General features: G+C 50.5%; 1 protein-coding gene across 12 annotated transcripts in view; it reads right to left on the minus strand.

Moving 5' to 3' along the window:
* Positions 1-24,833, minus strand: part of Eph (Eph receptor tyrosine kinase) — a 240,450-nt gene that overhangs the window by 42,819 nt on the left and 172,798 nt on the right. For all 12 annotated transcript variants that reach the window (XM_084599135.1, XM_084599132.1, XM_084599127.1 and 9 more), the window contains exon 2: positions 10,189-10,268. In XM_084599135.1, the coding sequence (XP_084455261.1) occupies positions 10,189-10,268 (80 nt within the window). The remainder of the gene's footprint in view (positions 1-10,188; positions 10,269-24,833) is intronic.

A 24,833-nucleotide genomic window follows, 5' to 3' on the forward strand; every position in this document is an offset into this window, starting at 1 on the left:
GTTGAAACGCCTTTAGGTTTGGTAGTTTGCACTGTTGTTTTGGAAGTAGCCGACACTCGGAGCGATCATGGACCTACAAAAGCTGCAGAAACCGGAACTGTTGCAATTGTGTGTGGAATTGGGAATTGATACAAGTGGTTTGGCACGAAAACCCTTGATTATAAAAGCAATCACTGATTTGGGAACCGATGATGAGGAGCTCAGTGAAGCATGGAACCTCATCGGACAAAAAAAGGAGGAGCAGCTCAGACAGCAGAAAGAGCGGGAAAACGAGGAAAAGAGGCGTGAGCGTGAACTTGAGAGGGAAAAAGAGGAAAAGAAGCGTGAACTTGAGAGGGAAAAAGAGGAAAAGAAGCGTGAACTTGAGAGGGAAAAAGAGGAAAAGAAGCGTGAAATTGAAAGAGAAGCAAAAAGGCTGGAGCTAGAAATTGAGCTCCGGAAATTAGAACTAGAGTTGAGCAAGAGGTCGGGCAATTGTCCCCAGCTAGCGGTACCTCGTCTCAACAAGGAGGCAGATTTCAAGATGTCAAAGTACATGCAGCCATATGTGATATCAGGGGATATCGGTCTGTATCTGGCTAACTTTGAGCGAACCTGCGAAAAACTGTCCTTCCAGCGAGACACTTGGTCTCAGAGATTATTGACGGTTCTGCCCTGCGAGGCAGCGGAGGTTGTCGCGCGGCTAAGCAAGGAGGACGCGGACAACTACGAGAAGGTCAAAGCTTGCCTTCTGAGAAAGTATAGGCTTAGCGCCGAGGCGTTCAGACAACGTTTTCGGAACGCTACTAAGTCCAGGGACGAGAGTTACCCTGAATTCCTGTACAATTTAAGAGTAAATTTGGGCGAGTGGCTAAAGAGCACAGATTCCTACAGTGATAGGGACGCTGTAGTCGAGCGAATTCTTTTGGAGCAGTTTTATAACTGCCTCCCAGAAAAAGAAAGAAATTGGTTACAGGACCGAGGCGAAATTAAGTCGGCAACTGAAGCTGCCGAACTTATTGAGGAGTATGCTTCGCGCCGACAATTCAGCAACCCAGCAGTGGATAGGCCCCGCAATCCCAAGTTGAGAGTGAATAACCGTCAGGAAAGGCACTTTGCTAGAGTTGGAAACGAAGAAATGAAGGTTTCTTCAGGCAAACGCCCTAGAAAGGACGGCAGTGAGAAAAGTGGGGAAGTGACCAACGCGCAGAACACAAAGAACAAGCTTGGGGCTAGGAAGCCGCTCACATGCTTTAGGTGTAATGAGCAGGGTCACATTGCCGTCAACTGCCGGAAAGAAAAGTTTGCTTTCTCGTATGTCAGTGACTGCGATGAAAATATGCAGCTTTTAGAACCCTACCTGCATGACCTAGTAGTCAACGGGAAGCCTTGCAAGGTACTGCGCGATTCGGCCGCAACGATGGATGTGGTCCATCCGGCGTATGTGTCGCCTTCCGACTATACAGGACAGTGTGCATGGATCCGCCAGGTAGTGGAGGAACAGAGTGTGTGCTTGCCAATCGCGAACGTGGTCATCAAGGGCCCTTTCGGCAAGTTGACAACCGAGGCTGCCGTTTCAGGAAAGCTTCCTAAGTGCTATCCGTATTTGTTCTCCAACAAATCGGACATGCTACTGCGAAAGAGGGGCATCCTTTTCGGAGACAGAGTTGTGCAAGCCTTAACACGTTCAAAGGCGCGAGAACTAGCTACACTGCTCATTCCAGAAAAATCCACAGCGGAGGAAACTGCAGTTAAAACAGTGGTCGATGCGGAAGATAGCGGGTCAGAAAACTTTGAGAGCGAGGCATCTCAGATAAGTCAACTTGAAAGTGAGCTTGATGAGACGCGGAATGAGGACGTTCTTGAAAGTAACCTCTTGCCGCCAGTGTCTAGTAATCTCACGAGACTTTTAAGTGGAACCCGAGAGGACTTAGCTATGGAGCAAGCCAATGATCCTAAGATACAGGAGCTTCTCAAAAAGACAGAGCAGAGAGGAGAACTAAAGAAATCCCAGCTGTCCGATCTGGGCGAGATAATAACACAGTTTGAGGCCTGCTTCGTGGACAGGCCAGGCAGGACTGATTTGACTGAGCACGATATTGAGCTGACTTCAGACGTGCCAGTGCGATCAAGGTGCTACCGATTTTCTCCAAGGCAAAGAGAAATTCTGGATAGGGAAGTAAATCGCATGCTGGAATTAGGAGTAATAAAACCCTCGGAAAGCGATTATGCTTCGCCTATGATCTTAGTAGAAGCTCCAGGTAAAGACCCTAGGCCTGTGGTAGACTACCGAAAGCTAAATTCTCTCACCAGGGATCAAGTGTATCCTATTCCAAATATTGAGGAGAGAGTAGAACAGGTCAGTCGAGCGGCATATGTGACTACGCTGGACCTTACTCGAGGATACTGGCAAGTACCGCTCACTGAACGCGCCAGCAGATACGCGGCTTTCGTCACTCCGACGGGCAGCTACCAGCCAACAATGATGAGTTTCGGGCTCAAAAATGCTCCATTTTGTTTTTCCCGACTCATGGATAGGGTTTTAAAGGGGTGTGAAACATTCGCAGTGCCTTATTTAGATGACATTGCGGTTTTTTCCGACTCATGGGCGGACCATATGGTACATCTAAGAGCTATACTGAGCCTTTTGCGTCAAGCTGGACTAACCGTAAAGGCCGAGAAATGTTGCCTGGCAAGGGCGACCGTGGACTACTTGGGTCACAATGTAGGTCAGGGTTTCAGGAAACCCAGCGAGATTAAGATTTCTGCGGTAGCAGACTATCCGCAGCCGAGCACGAAGACGGAAATTCGAGCATTCCTAGGTCTGACTGGGTACTACAATCACTACATCCCTAACTATTCAGCTTTGGCTAGCCCTCTGACCGACGCTCTCCGCAGGACAGAACCGACAAATGTAGTCTGGGACGAACAAAAGGAAGCCTCCTTCGTAAACCTGAAGGCTGTGCTGATTAGCCGTCCGGTATTGCGAGCTCCAGACTATGACCGAGAATTCACGGTCCAGTGTGATGCCAGTGATCGAGGGCTAGGTGCTGTTCTCTGCCAGAGAGATGACGACGGTAATGAGCACCCGGTGCTCTACCTGAGCAGAAAACTGAGTTCTAGAGAGAGGGCTTATTGCGCGTCAGAGAAAGAGTGCGCTTGCATTGTATGGGCCATTCAAAAATTGCAGTGCTATCTTGGAGGGGCCAAATTCACCGTAGAGACGGACCATTGTCCCCTGGCTTGGCTGCAAACTGCGACATCGAAGAACAGTCGCCTTCTTAGGTGGAGCTTGATTTTACAGCAGTACAATTTTGAAATAAGATACAAAAATGGGAAGTTAAATGGGAATGCGGACGCGCTTAGCCGCTCTTTCTAAGCGGTCCGAGATGTTCCTCACCATGTATCCAAATTGATAATCAGGTTTTTTTTTTTTTTTTTCGTGCGCTTGTATATGTGTGACTATGTAAAGCAGCACGTTTGGTTTTCTAGGAATACGTGGGTCCTGAACGTCTTGAGAGTGGGCTTTTCTCGAACAACAATGGCAGTTTTCTTTTGACCTGGTCTCTTCAGACGGGAGCCGAGTGCTTGCTTCGACATGTGGTTGAGTTTCAGACAGCTCGAGCAATTTGGCCTACGACAATCAAGACAACGCGACAAGCAACAGCGAGCTTCAAGCGTTCACGTGCAGGCCATTAAGTCGTCTCTTCATGCAGCAGCTGCGACTGCTGCCCTCCGAGACTCTTCTGGCGGGGGAGGAGGCTGTTACGACCGTGCATCCGCATTTGCGCGCTCTATTGTTCGCCTGTGGGCATGAATAAGTGCTGTGGAAATGTGGTGATGGTCCAATGGCTCTAAGTGAGCCTGTTTCCAGGAATCCTGTTTTGTAAGCCTGTTTTGCTTTGTGGACACCCTGCAAATGCCAAATTGACCCTGTCAAGAGAACGTCTGGAAAAACACAAAGAAACGTCCCCCTGCGGGAAATAGCAGGAAGTGCTTTCGTTCAATTGTTCACCCTTCCCGTCGAGAAGCGCTATGGTCAAGTAAGGAATGCCTATTGTCCAAACGAGGCGACAGAGTGACACGTCCGCTGACGTACAGGACAAGAAAGGAGCAAGGTGATTACGGCCATTAGAGGATTTCCTGGGAATGCCGGACAAGAAAGGAGCATGACGCATACGGCCATTAAATGATTTCCCAGGAATGCAGGAAAGATTTGCAATTGTCGAAAAGGGACAATGCTGGGAGCCGTCTGCGGCGCGCACGTGTACTTGGGTTTCTGAGAAGTAAATCCACTTGCCGGAACCAGCCTATCGATTCTTGGCTGAAGAATAGAAATGTACCTCCTCGCCGTTCCCAAGCTTTTCCCGCCAACAAGTGACCAGGCTCAACGAAACAATGCCGGGCCAGTCAGTGCTTCAGACCATCAGTGCAGTGATGTGTTCGATTGGATGCCGATATCTGAGGGGCGTGCCCTGGATTTGGTTGGTCAGCATCTTCAGAGAGGGGCTGGACATAGGGGGTTTTAAGGACGCTGCAGAGCACGAAATGTCGCTCTGAGCCCTGGGTAAACGGCTCATCCAAGACGCTTCTCGCTATGAACTCTTAACGCTTGCCATTTTGCTGATGTACCCTTCTTTTTCGTGTAAATAATCTTGTAAATAAGCTTCTCAAAGTGCCATTAAACCTGCTTGTACATATTTTACCTACTTCGAAGATTCAATCCTTCATGAACCCCGGAGTCTCTGCACGCTACCAAGTGAAGGCCGGGTCGACATAGCCCCAGCGTCACGACAGAGGACAGTGCGGAATATAAAAGCTAAGCTGTTCCTTTGAGGTCTCGGAGACCAAAAGAGCACACGGGTGAAAACAAACAAAAGGAGAGGGGCGTCTCCAAACGGTTTGCGAGACCGCAATCAGCGAAACGATGATGGTCAAGTCGAAACGAGACACCGCGGGTCGAGATGGCAGCGCGCGTCTTTCTTCTACCTGAGCCGCAAGGAGATAGCTGCGGCCGATGCGCCGAGTAATGACGCTGAAAAGGCGTCTCCAAGGGGGACGAAGCTGAGTCAGCGGCGCATGCGCGCGGGGCGAAATGCTGCGGCCGTGGTCGAATAGTCTGAGGCACTGGGAAACGCAGATGCTTTGAATTCCTCAGCTGTGATTAGAATTCCGCTCTCGCTTTTTCTTCGTGCTAGGTGGAGGGACTGGGGCTGCTGTCTGGATTGGCTGGCAATAATGAGTATATATGGTCAATGATGTGTGTTCGAAGAGTGTCCCTGGTAGCTTGCGGTATACGCGGCATGCGTTTAAACGCCGCTCCGCATCCGTGGTTAGCAACTACACCAGCCTGCTTTCTCTCAGATCCAGGCTCAGCCGGCATATGAAGAAAGCAGATGATTTCAGAAGCGCTCACACTTACTGCTGCTTACTATATCAGCACAAAAGTGCGAATACTTGGCAGCTACGTCATGGAATGGGAGCCTCTCTGCGGTCTCTGCTGTTTTGAAAAACATTTCGGCGATTTCGAATGAACTATTAGGGGCAGAAATGTGATACGGACACACACACACACACACACACACACACACACACACACACACACACACACACACACACACACACACACACACACACACACACACACACACACACACACACACACACACACACAAAAGCGCAAGTATGCAAGGCGCTTACTCTGAATTAATGTGTGCATCTGCGTCCTTCTGTGCCTGCCTCTGTGGCGTTGCATATTTAGAACGTTTCGTTCTGCTGTTATTTCGAGTAAATATCTCCCCGTTAAAAAAAAAAAGAAAAGCTCAGATTTGCTTTTTAGGATGTATAGAGAGCACAACAAGAAAAACGCAGAGCCAGTAGCAGGCCCGTGCAGTTTATTTTCCTTCTTCCTACAGTCGCAACAACAAGAAAAACCCAGCACCAAGAACTTAAGTAGTTCGTAACAGCACACAGCACGCGCCCAGTTTGTAGCAACACAATGCGCGCAAACGCTCGGAGCCTTGGTTTGGAATCCCAGAAACGGGCACCTAGAGATCAGCATCGCTAGACTGCACTGAGTGTACTCACAAAAAATAAGACGGCCAAAACGATACAGCTCAATTACAAGGCAGCACGAAAACAGCCGATAACTCCACTGAACGGATGCGCAGAAGCCGGGAATGGGAAAGAGACGCTGCACGCAACGTGGACGGCGCGAGTATGGTGGGAGGCGAAGATCGAATACCTAGCCGTGACCGGAAGCCGTGCTGTATGCTAATCTCCGGCGAGCCAGCCGCCGCGGCCAACCCCAAACGAGCGTCCGGATACGCCGTCATCCGAGATATAAATCGCCAGCCGTCCCCAGCAAGCGGCCGGAGAATCCGGGCTTCCCAAGGAAGTTGGGATCAAACGCACCCCGCCGAGCTAAAACCCGGACAACTAGCGTGGCGCATCCTCGGAGCCCTACCCGGCTGATCGGCGAATTTCCCCGCCCCCTCTTTCCTTTTCTTCCTCCCGCACTCCCAAAGGCGCGTGGCGGCGTGCGCGTGATCGTCGCTCGTACGCAGAAAGAGCGCGCGCGCCGGCGCAATAAAACCGGCATTTTTATGGCCGTCACGGGCCTGTTAATGGCCGCCGATAAGCTCGAATTACGTGATTTGTCGCTATCGCACGCGACCGACCGAGCGCGCCCGCCAGGATTCGGTCAAATTCAAAACGGCCCGCAGCCGCCGTTCCACCATGACGCCTTCTTGCCGCTGCGCTGCAGTGCGCCCGGACACTGCGAGGAAGGCCGCCTCTCGTCGCACCCACTTTGCTTCCCTGGCCGCAATGGAGCGACGCGTGAACGGTACGTCGCCGTTAAGGGTCCCTCATTGAGTCATCGGCCGGGGGACGCTGTCGGTAGCGAGGTGCGGGAGCGATACGGCACCGCGTAACTCGTTTTGCTCCTCCATGGTCCCGTTACCACGTGCATTCCAGAGCCATGACTTGTGATGCCAACTAACACAATTCTGCACACGCAAAGTAACGGCCCAGTTTCCCCATCGTAACGGGCACGTCCACTGCGCACGGGCGCAGAACAAGGGAATAAATAAATGAAATGCGCAAAAATTCCGAGGGGATAACCAGTATGCGTAAGCATTCATGCTATGGCTCATCATCATCTCGTGATTTCTGTGGGAGATGACAGTCTGCTTTGTTTTGAAAAAAAAAAAAAAAAAAAGAATATTATATACAATAACCGCAAATCACTCAAGGTCCCCTCCCAATTACCTGAATGGTCTCTCAGCCATTTTCCGGTCGCGAAAAAAGGAGCGCATATTTCGTAGACGATGAATTAGACTGGTACGCTAGCAGTAGGAGTTTGAGCGGTAGGAAAAGCGTCGTAACTCCCCTCAAGAAGGCGGCAATTCAGCATCGTTCACAAACGAGTGAAACTAGGGCCTCAGCTTTCGTCTGCGGCAATTTCTCAACAATAAACGCAGGCGCTCCAAGCACTCTCATTGTCGACGAACGCACAGCGCTCCTCAGAGCCTCTGCCTGGTTAAGAACAACAAAAAGGACCAGACCCGGGACAAGACGGAAGAGAAGGAAGCAACGCGAGCCTGTTCGACAAACACCGCGACGGTTCCCGCAACTTCGAGTACTGCCTTGGCACGCCTTGTCTTGTCTTCCGTCCCTTGCGTACACAAGACGCAAGAAGCGCGCGCGGACGGCACAGTTCGGGGAAGAACAAAGCAAATAAGCCTCACGTGCTGCTGCTGCTGCTGCTCGTCGACAAGTACTGCTTTTAGCGCGTGCCCATGCGTCCACCGCTCTTGGGTAAACGCGCCGTACCGCAACGAGGAACGGTTGTGAAAACACGGCTCCCAGGAGCGAGCGGTAAATAGGAACGCCGAAGCAAAATTAAGACACGGCGGCCGACACGAGGACTTCGATCATCGTGTGGGCGACGGAAAATCGGAACAAAGAAAAGAATTTAAGCGCGAACGCGACTGCAGGGTGTGAAGGGGGAGGAAGTTGAAACATTTTTTTTATTATTATGCAGTGTTGCGTGGGTCGTTAATCGCTATCACTTTCGGACGGTGTCCTTAATACAAAAATCATCCGTGAGTGGTGCAGCTGTCGAATCCAATTGCTTCGCTATGCCTTATGGTGCGTTCCAATCGGCGATCCGGAGCGCTCTCCGAATCCGTAAAAGAATAAGACGTCTAGGAAGTCTAGGGACCACGCCGCCGCGGTCCAATCATAATACATGATCTGAACCCCAATCGCCCATTGAAATGGGCCTTCAGTTTCGCGAAGCAAGCTTTATTGCTCCGGATTGCCGATCGCAGTTCGCCTTTGGAGAAGCGAAAGGTTTGCACTGAAACCTTATTAAAAACGTTATTATTAAGCTAATAACGTTTTGAACATGTTTCAGTGTGTCATCATCATGTAATCCACTGAAGGCCAGTTTTGGTATCAGTTTTACCTTATTTTAATGTTCTAAACATACGTCAGCAAACAGGAGACATGATTTAGGCTTGTTTTAGACATGTTTTTGAACTCCTGACTAACAGAGGGAGATGATCGCGCCATAGTATGTCTGGCTCGGCGCTGGCCAAGCAGACCACAACAGGCACCTTCAAGCGTATCCACCTGTAGGAGAATTTTCCCACAGCTCTACAAAGGTTAACTAAATCTGACGTGCGCGTCTCTTCGGCAATAGAAACAAAGAAGCCTGAGCAGTTATTCCGTCACAACCAGATAATAACGAGTTGAATCAGACAAAAAGCACGATGAGACAATGACCACGCTTACGAGAACAAACACGTGGAAGAAGCTCTCCGGCGAGCGCTTGGACGAGACGTGGGAGGGGGGACGACTGCAGCGGACGCCCGGTAACCAAACAGACATGCCAGGCGAGCAGCAATGGCCGACTGCAATGCTGCTCGAAAACGAAACAACGCACGCTCGGCTAACGAAGGCGGCAAAACACCCCTAATTTGGACGAATTAAAATTTGCATCACAGAGGCGCGCCGACGGCACCAGATGTCCGCTTCGGTTCGCTCGGCTTGCTGCCTTGATTGGAGACTGAGCCTGCAGGCCGCGCGAGGCAGGCGCAGACAGGGAGGAGGACAAGGAGGATGGGATGGGGGAGGAAAAGGCAGTGTCACTTATTTAGCCGCGCAATTTGGCTGTCCGCAGCTGGATACCCGCGCTGCACAGGCTACAAGCGCGCCGCCACCGTGTTGGCTTTCCTAAGTCGACACGCCACGCCGGCTTTCTTTGAACGGGCTATTCCCCCCCCCCCCCCCCCCCCCCTCCACCTCTTCCCTGCCTTCTGCCCCTACTCCCCCCTTTTGACTCTTGTTCGTCGGGCGACTCGAATGTGCGCGCGGCGAAACATAATGCCTGTCGCACAGTTTGGCAGGCTAAATGAAACTAACGAGAGCCGCGGAGGGTCTGCGCATGCGCGTGAATGACAAAAGAGCGAAACGGCGCATCCGTGTGAAAGGCCGACGCATCCGCGAATGCCTCTCTTTTTCTCAGCGCCTTCTCCAAAAGCAGTGCGCAACTGTAGACGACGCCGCCGCTGTTTCATACTCCCTCCCATAGACGGTGACCGGCCGGCCGGCAAGTGTTGCTCGAGCATCCCAGACCTATTTTGCTCGGAATAGGCTCTGGTTTGTATTCGTATTGTAATTTCTCTACGAACGTATTACCATTCGCTTATATAGAGAGGCGGAAGCGCCTATCGAGATGCTAAACGGTGTACGGGGCCCTGCGCCGGTTAGTTAGCCTGTTGAATTGAAAACAAGCGGGTCGGGTCGTTACGGTTCACCGAACTGACTATAATGAAGTCGAATACAGACCTCCCAAACACTGCCGAACCCAACGGAACGCAGCTTTCAACTGTATAGAATATCAACGTAACTGACTTCATGGTTTCTTTGAGGAATAATCACTGTTCTGTTCTTTTTTTTTTTTTTTGTGTGTGTGTGTGTGTGTTTTTACACTGCAGATGCACGACCCGGCGTAGTTCCTCAAATGTTCCTGTTCGTAAAGAAAGAGAAGCTGAGCAATAAATATTTTTCGTGAGAGTTACAGGGATCCATGCAGCAGGCCTTTCAGCTGTATGGGTCTCTGTAAAGTTAGCGGCTGGAATACTTGCCGGTCATAATACCGAAGAGTGCAGAAAGTCTTTAAGCTTTTGACGAACTTACCCCTGGGGTCCTCGCTTGTGGTCCGTAGGGATACCGCGTCCAGTTCAGGATGCTCTCTGTCGTTGTGTCAAGAAGAACAACTGCGAAAACGAGAAGATATAAAGGGCGTTAGAAGGCACATGCGAAATACGCCGTCCAACAACTCGGTCGGTCGGCAGCCATGGCGAGAATGAGGGCGTCTATATAATCACCAACTGCCTCGCCAATCTCGTACAACGGTGATAATAGCCCGGTACCAGTTGCACATTAAAAAAATAAGTATGCCAAGCTTCTCTCATGATTACACTAACACCGGGTTAAAAAAATACAATTTGCAGCACTATATACGAAAGCACACGATAACACCTCGAATGTTGGCGAAAATGTCGATGTCAAGACGGGCTACGTAGTTAGCAGTCATTTATATTAAGGTTCGCACATGCACAAAATTAAGAATTCAGGAATATCAAGAGTATAAAAGCGGCACTAATCGAGAAGGAATAGGAGTCCTTTTTGGATCACAGATTACGAATCATTTGACTCTTGCTTATATAGTTAGCTCTAATTTGCTTCTCCAAGGCCAACATCTTTGACTCATCTCCTCTGGCATTTCGGCAGAAACTGTTCATCTTGAAATGAAGAGTAATATGCATCTTCGAAGAGACTGGCGACTGACTCCCGCGGGAATTTCCGCGTTCTATTGTTAACTGTTATTTTGTAGGGCCACGAAGGCGCATTTTGAAAGATTTGGTTTGGTTTAGTTTATGGGGCTAACGACCCAAAGCGACCCAGGCTATGAGAGACGCCGTAGTGGAAGGCTCCGGAAATTTCGAACACCTGGGGTTCTTTAACGTGCACTCACAACGCACAGTACACCGGCGCCTTGCTTTTCGCCACCATCGAAAAGCCGCCTCCGCGGCCGCTCAACCCGCATTCTCGGATTGAGCTGTCGAGCGCCCTAACCACTGAACGCATCTTGAAAAATTTAACGCGCCGTGTGTGGCGTCGTTGATCTGGTTTTGCCCACCTTCTCCCTGTCGTCCATTGTTCCCTGTGAAAAGCCCTCCCAACTACAGTCGCCTAGTCGCCTTGCATTTTACAGATCATCCAGTTAGCTCATACTTTTCAAGGAAAGTAAGGAGTGCATCATAATGTAAGAAGTTCAAAGGGGCACTTGAAACAACTTCTCGAAAATAAAGGATATTCAAGTATATCAAGACCATGCGCGGTTCCTGGCGCTGAGCAGGAAAAGGTGCTAACCGCATCCACATAAGACATGAAAACATGAACATTAACGCATGAACAATGCCCGCGAATCACGCAACGTTCCCAGCAATAAATTAAAATCCACCGGTAAAGAGTTCTGCAACGCCTTGTAACCGTCGAGTAAGATATGCTGTGTAAAACACCCGACAAATCGGCAACATTCATCTAGTCCGTAAACGAATACGTTCAAAAAAAAAAAAAAAATGTCAAGAAGGAAACGGATATCTTCTCGTCTCTGCCTTCCCACGCAAATGTTCAGAAATTCAGAAAGAAAGCGAGTTTTCCTTTTCTTCGTTGGCAAACACGGTTGGAGTTAATCTTCCATTTGTGGGCGCGCGAGCCACAAGGGGAAAGCGATCCCCTAAATTAGAAACGGATGGGGTCAACTCAAGCCGGCGTCCTGGAAAGCGGACACGCCCGGCTCACTCGGTCGCCGCGCCTTCAGAGAAGCCGAGCCCACTGCAAATATATAGACAGGGAGGAGGGCGCGCAAGTATAAGCCGCGTTATGAACGCGTCCTGCCCCGAGCGGCGGACACCTTACCCACGCATACACACTCCGTGGGTGGCTCAAAGAGTAAGAGGGTGCCCTGGTCCGGGCTCGCTCAGCAGGCGCTGTCACCGCTGGTCGGCAGTCCAGTTTATCAAGAACCTCCATAGGCGTGATCGGTTCGCGGGTTAATCGAAAAATAATAAAAGGAAAGAAAGCGGAGAAAGCAAGGCAGCGGGGAGGAGTTCGTCATCTGCATATTTTCCTCGTTTGAAAAAGTACGTCCCTCTCCCACCCCCCTGCAATATTTCCCCACGCTACATACTCCCTTCACAGAGTAACGCCGCTGTAACGCGTCGCATGCTTCTTCGTGGCGCGCGCGACCGCCGGAGTTAATCGTAATCGCGTCCCAAAAGGGGGGGGGGGGGGGGGGGGGCGAGACGAAGCACAGTGGCGAGACGACGAGGGAGGGGGCAGACAGATATGCTTCGCATATAAGGGCCCGTTCCGACACGCATGCCGGGTTGAAACCCAAATGAATGGACCTTCATTCCCAACCGCCAAGTCGAGGGACGATGTATATACGACGAGAAGCGCCCTCCCCTCTCCCTGCAGTTCTCGCGCGATCACGGCTGCGCTTAATTGGCCCGGCGCTAGGAGCATTGTAAGCATGCTCTCTCTGGCCTCGCAGCGATTACGACTGCTTCGGAAGCAGTCGTATAATCACGGCGCCCAGCCAACCCCGTTCCCATGGAAACCGTAAAACGAGTTTTATCTGCAGCTGCCGTGGGCTTAATGGAAGCACCGAACAAAGTCTTCCATTCAGCCCCCTCGCCCTTCTGACAGAGTTGCGCCCGCGGCCGAAACCAAACTTTGCTGCGTCTAAAAGAAATGTCATTCGCTCCAGGTGTCTTCAGTTAGTCCTAAAATACCTACGTGAAATAAACGCAGATCCTAGCCGCTGTAATTTGGTGGTAGCCTCTAATGATGAGAAAAGAGCCGACCTTAGCAGTTTGCGCCTTCGAGCTCATCGACTCATTCATACTTCCTAACGTCATTGGTTTTACAATATATGTTACCGGTTGCGGCAGTTCTTGCTATCTACCGCTCTTTCGTCGCAAGATAACAAACGCTGTATGTCTACAAGCTCGAATTTTTGAGACTTGGTAAGTTTTACTACGGTCCTTACCACCTTATACAGTTCTTGCTTACTGCAGCTTACACAGTATAATTCCTACGCTGTATGTCTACAAGCTCGAATTTTTGAGTCTTGGTAAGTTTTACTACGGTCCTTACCACCTTATACAGTTCTTGCTTACTGCAGCTTACACAGTATCCGTACTACTCGCTGCCTTTCTAACTTTCACCACGAACGAAACGAAATGTACTCAGCTCATTACTCACTGTGACTATTGCTCATATTTCGGCCTCGTCGCAGGGCATACATGGGCAAGCGTACGTGAGCGTACTGTACCAATTCCGTATTTTACACACCGTAAAGTGAACAGAATCGCTTAAACTGGAACAAAATGCTTCCCTGCTGTTTCAGTTGTCCGAATAAGCACAAGCTGTAGGATTACGTTATGCACACGGTGCGCACGGCAAGCAAACTTGATTGCCGACTGTTCCCTTCGACAAAGTGCGCACTTTTGTCTTTAACATCAGTGTTTCCGGGCGCAGAAAATAACCGCGCGGACGCTTAGCGGCAACTAAAGCGAAGCGGGACACGGACGCCACCGGAGCTTCCGCTGCCGATGCCGGCACGTGAGCGGCTTCCCAAGGAGATCACCTCACTCATCTTTCGCGCTAAACTTTTTCTTTCTTCAAAACCGGGCTCGGTGAGAACAAAAAAAGAAAATGAGAAAGAATATGAAAAGAAGCTTCACAATTTATAATGAAAGGTGATGTAGGAGAAAGCGTGAGGTGCACCTTAATAACAGATTCTAACATCAGGGAACGCTGCCCAGTTTCCGCAAAAAGAAAGCTCCCAGGCGTAGGAGGCGGCGAAGATGGCTGGCGCACAGCGAGGAGCAGAAATTAGACGTTGGCGCCAACATAGCAGAAAAAAAAAGAGAGAGAAAGTCGCGAAATAAGGAATATAAAAAGGTGGACAAAAGCACTCGAAATATATACAGCGCACATGAGTGAAGTGAAAGACACGAAGAGCTACAAAAGACCGCCCTCGCCGCTTCCGTACGGTCGCTCTATACATATTATATAACGGTATCGAAAAGTGGCAGAAATGACGGTCGTAAATTATGAACGGGACGAACCTCTATTAATGCGTGAGCACGACTCCTCGCGAACGGAAGCACAGCGGCCCCAGAGGCGCGAGCAGTTAGAACCCCCCCCCCCCCCCCCCCCTTTCCTGCAACTCCAGCTTCACCGCATTGTACAGAGGCGCGGAAGGAAGCAAGCGATGCAGGCGACACTTGCTGGCGCCCGGAGCCTGACGTGCCCAGAATTCGCCCCGTTCAGCAGCTGGGAATGACGGCACGGAATCTTTGCGCTGTGTCAGAGCGGTCCTTCTAGACAGTGGTGGAACTCTGCTTTGAGAATTTAACTTGCTTTCTCAAAGCTGCTGCTCCTAACTTACGCGTTCATTTGTTTAAATGTGTGGATTGTACAGGCCTTTTCTTCTTTTAACTGCTGAAATCGTGTTCGAAGGGACACGTCGCATTGTTCCCTTTTATTTCTCACATGTCGCTCAGCTTGCTGTGTTCGAATGACAAGGACAGCACGTGTCCAAGCACACTACAACTGCTTTTTACTAGCACAAGCCTTCACGTCCTGAAAATTACAGGTGCAAAGCCATTCGCATGAGAAATTTAAAACGGCTCCACGTTATTAAATAGAAAGAGCTTTGAAGTTCCGTGCTTTTGTTTACTATTTCTATCAGACCCATAACAAAAAAAAAATCAGAAAACAAGAGTACATTGCACGACCTACAGCGCCCACAGACGAAGAGCTAAAAAGTACGAGAAGCCGATGCTTCGCCCAGCATCGTTCCTTGCTCCGCTCATCAAAAGATTTAATTCGTCTTTGATACCGATGAGGTGAATAACCTGGCACAAATGCTTGCGCAAAAGACGAATAAATAGCCCACCGACGCCCACTGCCACATTATGGGCCTCAAACCAAAAATCCCCGGCAGACATCGGCGCTTCCCTTATCTCGGGCGCCTCGGTGGAACCGACCCTGATCGCGATGCAAGACGTGAGCGATCAGCGCGCGGTGAAAGCCGGGGAGGTGCAATGGTGCGCCGCGACGGTAACAAAAGTGGGCGCATGTAGGCGGAGAAAAAAAGAAACAGAGAGAAAAATCTGGAACAACACGAAAGATAACTAAGCGAGAGAAAAAATAGAGAACAGACAGGAGGCGCGAGTTGCTGCTTTAATGCGCCGGGCGTCACCCGTACGCCCCCGTCCACTTTAAGTAATGCAGTTATGGAAAATACCGCCTCGTATATACATGCACATATATCTAGGCGATGGCGCGCCACGGAGACGCTTCTGGTGTTTCCCACTGCCACCCTCGGCGCCCCTCCCCTCATTCATTTTTTTTTTTCTCACAGTATCTGCCCTTTCTTATCTGTACTTACCCGTTCCTCTGCTTTATTATTATTTTTTTTTTCTTGAAGCCAGCACTGATATCCGTTCGCTTTCTCGATTTCCCTTATTTGTGCTGCAAAGGCCACGATGGCAATGAACTAAGTGCCACGGTGAACTAACAACAGAAGCACGAACCAACGTGTTATCACTACGCCAATACCAGATGCGCAATGCGCCTTTTCGCGTGCCTCCTATCAAGTTACCTGTGCTTAGGACGGCCACTTGATAAAGAAAAGGCGGGGATACACTGGAACTGTTTCTATTTCATGATGGACATTTTGCTGGCTTTCACATTACAGCTTTCATTCTTGAAAGCTGTATAAGCAATAAAGTGGGAGGGTAAGCGAATGAAACGTCCCGTCGCATAGCATATCAAAGAAACTATAGGCAATGACGTCCGACGTTACGGACGAGGACGAGCACACGCGCAGCATACATGTCAGGCAACGCAGAAACTTGGGAAATCGGTGCGACAAAAAACGGCTCGAAGCAGCGAGACGGAATGGAACCACCATGTCTATGACGCCAGCAGAACTATGAAAGGCATTAAGGAGGCAGCTGAAACTACCACGATGGGCTGTTACGGAACCGCATCGCCGCATCGAAATAAGCATTTGCAGTTCGTAGCGACCAAGGTGCTGACGGGAGGAATTGTCTGGCCATACGTATTTGTGCGCCCAATGGTTAGCCTGTATTTACATCAGTTGAAACAAACACATACCGTATATTATAAAAACAAGCCTAACAAAACCCTATCTCACGCGAAAATGGAGGCGAATACGCCACAAAGCTGCAAAATACGTGCACATTTCAGGATAGAACAGCGCCGAAAGCTATCCACCAACGTTCTAGTTCCGGAAGAACGAAGAGGAAGGCAAGAGCGTCAGCCATCAAGCAAGCATAGTAAATGCTATTGCGCGACCTGAGAAATAACCTGCGATGAAGTCAACCAATTCTTCAGCGGGCCAGAGGGGCAGAAGAATAAAAAAGGAAGTAAAAGTACAACTGCGCCAGCGGTGGTAACAAAACTGTGCTATAGTCTTCACAGAGAGCGTATGAGCTAGGAGTACTCTTTTTGTTTCGACCCAGAGCGGGCGCCTCCGCCTCCGGCAGATTTCTCCAGCCGTGAAGCCATATCGAGCCGCACAACCATTCCGCATCGCATCATCATGTGAAAGGCGAGCCGTTTGAAGCTACTTATACGGTCTTATATACGACCGGACACGCTGCCATGGAGGGAAACGTAAAGCAGAGACATGAGAGAGAGAGAGAGAGAGAGAGAGAGAGAGAGAGAGAGAGAGAGAGAGAGAGAGAGAGAGAGAGAGAGAGAGAGAGAGAGAGAGAGAGAGAGAGAGAGAGAGAGAGATTTAGAAGGGAGAGGAGGGGCGCATACGAATCACACACGCACACACATGGCCAAGCATTGGGGAAGCGGAGACGAAAACGGACGCAACACGGAAGGGAACAGAAGGAGGAAGGCAAGCAGGATGGATGTAAGAAGGAAGGAAAGGAGAAGCTGGCTAAGAGTCTGTCGTCGGAGAGGACGAAGGTGAAGAGAGAATCGCTTTAGATAGGAACGGCCACTAAGTACAGAAAGAAGAGAAATGTACAAAAAGGGGAGGCGGCTGAGAGCAGCAAACGAACGCAGGCCATATCGCGCCCGAGGCAGGCTCAAGATGGTCGCGCAGCGGCGGGCTCGCCAGAGACAGAAACAAAAGGAAGAATTTGGGAGCGCACATAAATGATGGAAGAAAGAAAAAAAAAAAGTTCGAGGCAAAGAGAAGTGGGCGGGTGAATAAGCCAAAAGGAATGGGCTGAATTCAGGATCGGAGAGACAAAACGGTGATGGTATATGAGGAGGCGGGAAGGAGGAAGGCGCGGAAGAAGTTTCAAGATGGCTGCCGCGTCGGGATGCAGCATACAGAAGAGAACGCCGCAAAGCGGTCAGAAAAGAGAGAGCCGAAAGACGGGAAAAATAAGGTGCAGAAATGAAAACAGAAAAAGGGCTGTCCGAGTGCGTGGCACGAAATGCGAATGGTAATGGGTATATGAGGAGTAAAAGAAGACATCAAAAAGAAGAGTTGGAGGCGAAACGTGAGTAACGTGAAAGATGAAACCGTTCAGGGTGCATGGAAGAAGGCAGTCGAGGGAATTGGAAGGAGGAAGAGACAAATAAAAATGCGACAAACGTTCCGCGTCGTGTCGAGTTGAAATCTATCGCGCTTATCATTCATTTCGTTTTTCTGCTACGCTATCCACACCACTCCTTCACGTGCCCACTGCTTTGAGAAGAGAGGAGAGGAGAAATAGGAAGGAAAATCCATATTCGTTTCAGCTCCAGTCGTTCTGCAGTGTCAAAAAAAAAAAAAAAAGAATCCAGGCAGCGCCAGTTTAACGTGCACGACTCTACGCAGTATTGCTACTTGTAGCAAAGGGCGTGACGCTAAGAGGTGGAGACGTGGACAAGCGTATCGTTTTACCGACACTTCCAAACGTCACTATAATGGAGTTAATGCAAGACCTAAGGTGCCAGCTGTTTAGGGAAGACTTAAGCGAGGCTTTTGAACCAGACTACTCGTTCCAAGATCGGAAAGGGTGGCTACGCCGCACAACCAGTGTCGTGTCACGGAAGCCTGCTTTTCAGGGCACTTCAAATAAATTCATCAGATAACGAAGAGCGCGGTCGCCCTCTTAAGGCAACGAAAACGAGTGTTCACGGCGAAATGACGCTCGCTCAGCTCGCCCTGGAGAAAATAACGACAGAGGGCGCAATGATTCACACGACTATAGATGCGCCCCAAATTCATCGCCTATATGCATTACTATAATATTGCACGAAGCGCGTAGCAAGAGCCCATGATTCGGGGACAGCGTGCTTCCCCTTTGTCCAGATAGCATCTACACCAAGATAAGGAAACCCCTGACGGCAAACAGGGAAATTTGAGCGGACGTCGATGCATGCACAATTGCCGCGAGCAGCCTGGGTCCGCATGAGAGCGCAAAGTTGAGGCACGGATCGACAACAAAGTCCACACAAACTCGTTCCCAGCGAACATGGCTTCGCGGGAGCCCGCTGCAGAGAAGAGCGGCTTGCGCGGCCTGGACGACGCCGCAGTTTTAATTGAGTTATTTCACCCCGCTGTTAATTTTCCCCAAACTTATACCCTCGCGGCCACACCACGGAGCAGCGCGCCAGGCGAGCCAAGAAATGAAGCAACTTCGCCATGCGCTGAGAGGAGGTAGACACCAGCGAGTGAACATAATTAAGAAAGGGGCGTCGAGGCACCGAGCCAAATAAAATAGAGCAGAAATGCACCGTGGAATAAAATGTTGAGCGCGCGCTAAGAGAGAAGACTGAAAACGTCGGCGCGTGGGGAAAGAGACAGAGCGGGTTATTAGGGAAATGAGAGTATCGTGTTCCAGGGAAACGGGAGCGTGCTTTCCGCGTGAAGTTGGGCTGGCGTACTGTTTACAGATACGCGCGGGTTTTACGAGCGTTCGCTGTTTGCTGGTCAGCGTGGTCGTTGGTAGGTAATGCTTACTTGTATTGGTCGTGATGGTCTGATTGTGCACGGCCAGTGTTTCTTTTGCTTATATAAGCATATATGTTTACACGTTCCATAGGACTGCGAGCAACTACAGGAAGAAATATAGCGATGCAAGTCGCGATACAGAGCGGGGCAAACAACGCGGGCTTGGAAGGAAGCAACAGCAGGAATTACGCAGTCAAAGCGTCCCGCAGCACCACGTCGGACAACTAGAACCGAGGGCCTCGAATGCACCATGAAGGTCACGCATGGCCGTCAATGAAAGTATTCAGACGCATAGACAAAAGAGAGACAAGGGCGCAAGCGGGGCTGTACGGCCATCGGAGCGTAGGCATGGCATCAAAGGAGCCCGCAGGCGTCCCTGACTCGACCATGTTTGAACGAGCGCTGTGTGTGCGCGCGCGTGCGGCTGCACGATGCTGCGAGGATACGGAGCGCGGTAGACCCCTAGCGAGGCGCGGCCAGTTTAATTTCCGGCCAATTCGGCGGATCGCAGTTCCTAACCGAGATGTTTGGCAGCGATATCCGCCTCACGAGCTGCTCCGGTTTCGGGCGGCTGACGTGGCTGATTCGGCGGCGGGGCTTCCTTCTCCGACGGCTCCTTGAGGTCGCTCACATCAAACGACCGTGTAGTGAGTGGAACGAAAAGAACAGCTGCGAACAGATCCAGATGCATATCGCACTCGGGGTCTCTCCCCCGTCAGCGAAGAATAAAAATGCTCGGTGTGGGAGAACAACGAATACAAACTCGCTTGAGAGGGAGAGGGCCGGAGTCGGGCAACGCTCCCAGTGTTTCTCAAGGTGGTCGCTAATTCCGAGGACTCCTGATAGGTGGCCCTAGTCGTCCGGCAAAGGCGAACGCATCGTTCTTTCCGAGGCGCTGTATATCGCACTGCTTCCACGCAGGTATAGTTAAATACTATAGCGCTCAATACCTCCAACAAACTCTATTGGTAAAAAAAAAGGTGGGGGAGAAGGACACATCTCAGTTTATACGCGATTAACGCAGCGGCCGAGCAACTTGAATTACAACGCGTCGACAGAAAAAAACATTTTTCTGCTGCTACGTCAGAGTACCACCCGGGTTCGAACCCGACCGCAGCAGCTGCGTTTCGATAGAGGCGAAGCACAAAGACGTCCATGTGCTGTGCGATGTCAAATCTACACTAAAGATCCCCATGCGGTCGAAATTATGCAGCCCTCCACTACGGCACCTCTTCGTTCTATCCCATCTTCAACCCTTACCTTACGGCGCGGTTCTGGCGTCCATTGTGAAGTAGTGTGACAGATACCTCGGCATGTCTTCGCTATAAACCAATATACGTGCACTGACAATCAGTGGCGCAGGTAGGGGAGGAAGTCGGTGTCAGAACACCTCCCGAAATTTTCTGAAAGCTGAATCTTTCTTGCTCTTTTTTGCCCATTTTATTTTTTCGATTGGAGGCCTATAACAGCCCCGAAATATATTTGTGGCTACGCCACTTCACGTTAAAGAACCACCTGGGGTTCTTTATCGTGCGATGTATGTGCACGTTAAAGAAAATTCCAGAGCCATCCACTACGGAGTCTCTCAGCCTGGGTCGCTTTGGGACGTTGAAACCCATAAACCAAACATCTTAAGGGCCACTTGCTTGTTTTTATGCCAACTGGAAAGTTCGGGACTGGGCGCGCGCATATACGCACGCACACAATCACGTACTTTTTCTTTTTACTCTGTTCGCACCCATTATAGGTCGACAAGAACTGTCGCGGTGGCGCAGTGGTCAAGATGCTCAACTACTGTACCAGAGTACCCGGGTTCGAACCCGGCCGCCGGCGGATGCGTTTCGATGGAGGCGAAATGGAGAGGCATTCGTGTTATGAGCGATGTCAGCGCACGTTAAAGATACCTAAGTGGTCGAAATCGCTTCAAAGCCTCCCACTGCCGAACCTCTTTCTCTATTTCCGCTTTCACTCCCACCTCTTCCCTTACGGTGCGGTCCAGGTGTCCAGAGAAGCGTGACAGATGCTGCGCCTTTCCTCTCCGGTAAACCAACTTATTATTATTATTATTATTATTATTATTATTATTATTATTATTATTATTATTATTATGTCGATAATGTTTTCGAAAAATGATAGGACCAAGTCACATCCTTTCTCATATCCCCTAAAATGACCGCGGCTAGAGACAGCCAAAAGAGCCCCAGCCTCCATAAAGAAATTAAGCGGTGTGTCAAACCGTCAAGTGGGCACAAACAGATCGTGGCGACGACGGCCAAAGCGTGTGCGACGAAACGACGTCGCCCTATAAAAACGAGCTCCATTTTCCCGCGGAGAGGCACGAGGACTGGACCGAACGTCGTCTCCTCCCTAAGAAACTACCGGCCGCACGACAAAGAAGGTGCGTACCTAAATCAGCCCAGCCCACGTTCAAAAGGAGGCCGGAGAAGGAGCTCCGGAAGGTTGCTAGAGCGTGTGACAGCGAAGCCAAAAACTATGACCGCAATCACTCCTCGCCGTCAGTATGAGAAGACTTTAGGGGCAGTAAAAAAACGCCGACGGTAAAAGCAGAAGGATATAATGAAGACAAGATGCCACCGCAAAACGGCCGCCAACATTAAGTGACGCCAGCATGGCGCGGCAGCGCCCCCCTCGCCTATGTTTTTTATTCTTTTATTTCTTCCGTCCGTAATATGTGTCCGGTTGCAATAAACGCGCGCAATTAAAACGTTTCGAGAATTCTGCAGAAAGGCGAGAGGGTAAGCAGGCAGAGAGAGAGAGAGAGAGAGAGATAGGGGGGGGGGGGGGGGGGAAGACGCTGGTGAGGCAGAGAAGAAGCGGAGAGATCCAGGCTGACGACGGCTGCTGTTATCTCGTCGAAACAGGTTGTTAGCAGGACAAACATATGCGCCGTCTCCGCGGGAACTTCAAAAGGGCCGCTCGTGCCGTGCATGACTGCCGCCTCGCCTTCATCTTGGGGGAACAGCTGCGACAGCTGCAAAACGTAGTGACGGTGCAGAATTGCTAAGAAAGAAGAACATCTTCTTCAAAAAAAAAAAAAAAAGAAAGAAAAAGCATATTATATGGTAACCTAAGAGCAGGCACGCCAACTAGCGAGAAAAGGCTGAAGTGAAACTGGTTGGGCGACGTAAAGGGCATATTTGTTGCCCTTGTTACTGTAACCTTCTTGACCCGCGCGATCAAAACGCGTCCAAGCCTTAGTGAGCGGAAGAGAATAGCAAGCTTTCTCTAGGGCAAGAAACAACGTCACAGTGTCCGCAACGGGTGCTCGCAGGCTGAACGGAACGAGACAAACCTCGTTTGCATTGTTAGCCGTGAAGAGCAATAACCCCCACTGGGCAGTCAAGCCAGGTACGATACGCACAAATAACAGGCGCTGCGGGAAGGATCGAAACGGGGTGTAAAGAAGAGAGAGAGAGAGAGATTTACAACAGCTCGTTACTCTCTGGTAACACGCCAGCTGAAGAGCGCGCATGTGCCCTGGCCAAGTCGGTCGTGCAGGCCAGCGCGCATGCGCGCTTGTACGAATCTGCTCGTGTTCTGGCATGTGTCGCGAAATGTCGACTTTAAAGAAGAGCGAGACTACAAGGAAGAAAACGCGGCAATAAATTTTCTTCGATAGCCATCGAACACCCACGTACCTCTGGGCCGCCGCCGCTATTGCTGTCACAGGGGGTAATTTTGGCAAAAGAGAAAGAGAGAGACTTTGCAATATAAATAAAGGAAAAATAGTGAAGCGAAAAGTTGAAGGAAAGCAAACACAACGAGAGAAACAACCCGTAAGAGGGACGTGACTTACGTAGATTGGAAGCTATAAAAATATCCAACTGCTTAAGACGTCGCGGGGTCCCGCACAGCATATTTCTTCTTTCCGCTTTCGTCTTCCCTTCGTTTTTTCCCCGAGTAGCGGTCGTAAACGCGACGCCTGTGTGCCAAGCCAACAGTTCTTCTCGCGCAGAACAACCACCTCTACGCGCCGCTCCCGGCAATCACAGCGTGGCCCACCTCTCGCCGCTGATACGCTATAGGCGGAATTCGTTCATGCGGGAGGCACGGGCGAGACAGAAAAGAAAATAATAGAGGGAAAACGAGCGACACTACTACAGTACCGCGCGCAAGGGATAACCGGGGGGCGCGACAATCCCATGCCACCTCGGCACCGCTCCCGCGGACAGAAATTAATAGTCCAGCGTCTCCGGTACGAGACGGCAGAGAATGCAGAGCGCTGGAGATCGCAAAAGAAATAAAAAGCGGAGGGAAGGTCAAGGACAACAAGCTGCGCCAGCGCGGCCCACGGACAACAGGTGCACCTGTTCCTTGGCGCCAGCGATGTCGGTCACTCGTGAAAGAACGCGAACGCATAGGGAGGAGTATCGCTAACGACCTGCGCAACAACGAACGACCGTCGCGCCACCGGCGGTGGTCAGGGCGTGATGCAGCCGAGGCCGCCCCTGCTACAATGTGTCTCGGCTACCGGGGGGCGAGGCCACATGGACGAGAAAGAAGAAAATGAAGCCGCAACAATAAAAGGCACCGAGACGACCGCATCATCTCGAGAGTCCAGCCTGGCAAAATATTCGCAGAGGGGGAAGCAGGCAGGGCTACTTAGTGAAAAGCTAATGTTTGCTCTTAGTCGCGAGCAGACCTGCAATTTCAGATGGAAAGTGGTGCGCGCACATACGACGGCGCAATGCATGAATGTCTACACTATATACGCCTGCTGAGACCACAGGAAAAGAATGCACAACGATGGGAGATAGAAAAGGGGAGGGATGAGGACATACAATACGCGGAGAACACTCCGAATATTGTAACACTTCGCCGCCGAGTCCTAATCGAAGAAAGATGTCGGTGACACGAGCCCAAAACAAACGCAGCTTTCTGACGCCACGGACACACAACTATGGTTAAACGGCGATATCCTGACCAACAGCTGTCGCGAATGCTTATCAGGCACCGACACTGCACGACCTCGGGACGACACTAACTTCCATAAGCTGTCCATTAAATTGTAAACCTTCCGATGCTATAAAGCTACAAAGGATAAAATACACATTCAGACTCTTGTCGTAGAAAATCTAGTGACCTACCCTGACGCAGACTGACGGGAACGCATCATGTACAAATATTTCAGAAAAAGCAAGAAAACCAATATATCCGTTTTATGAAAGGAATACGCGAATTCAACTGCGTGCGCATCAAAGCCGTCAGATATAAGAGTCTCTATAAAAGAGCAAGTCTTCTCGTGCTCAGAGTATATAGCTCGGAGGACGCGTTGCAGTTTTAATGCACGCATAGTCGGAGGCGTTTAGATGAAGGGAGTCAAGTTGGGTACACGAGATGGGTTAGCGCTAACAAGGGATTCAGCCGACTTGACTTATAAAGCGCGGCCTCTGTTAAGAAAAAGACGCGACGACAGCGCGTTGCACGCCCTCTTATGAGCACGGAGGCACGGACGCGCATAGTAAAAGGCGCGCCGCGAACTCGCGATGCCGCAGGGGGGCGTCGATTCCTTCCTGGCTACGAGCGCCTGGGGCTCGCGCAGGCGCACACTGTAATTCGACGCCGTTATGATGAGGACTTCCCCGAGTTCCATCCCGACGCCTCTCTTTCTCTCTCTGCTCATCAGGCGTCGTCGTCTACGTCACTCATTGAGGACTCCTTGCTACGTGGGAGTGGCTCATGAAGGGACTGCCAGGGCAGGGAAGAACAGCAGCTTGCTTCATGTGCGTGCGTGCTGATACGGCTC

This window comes from Amblyomma maculatum, chromosome 3 (genome assembly GCF_055883805.1).
Source record: "Amblyomma maculatum isolate TAMU_Amacu chromosome 3, ASM5588380v1, whole genome shotgun sequence".
In the NCBI taxonomy this organism is placed as follows: Eukaryota; Metazoa; Arthropoda; class Arachnida; order Ixodida; family Ixodidae; genus Amblyomma; species Amblyomma maculatum.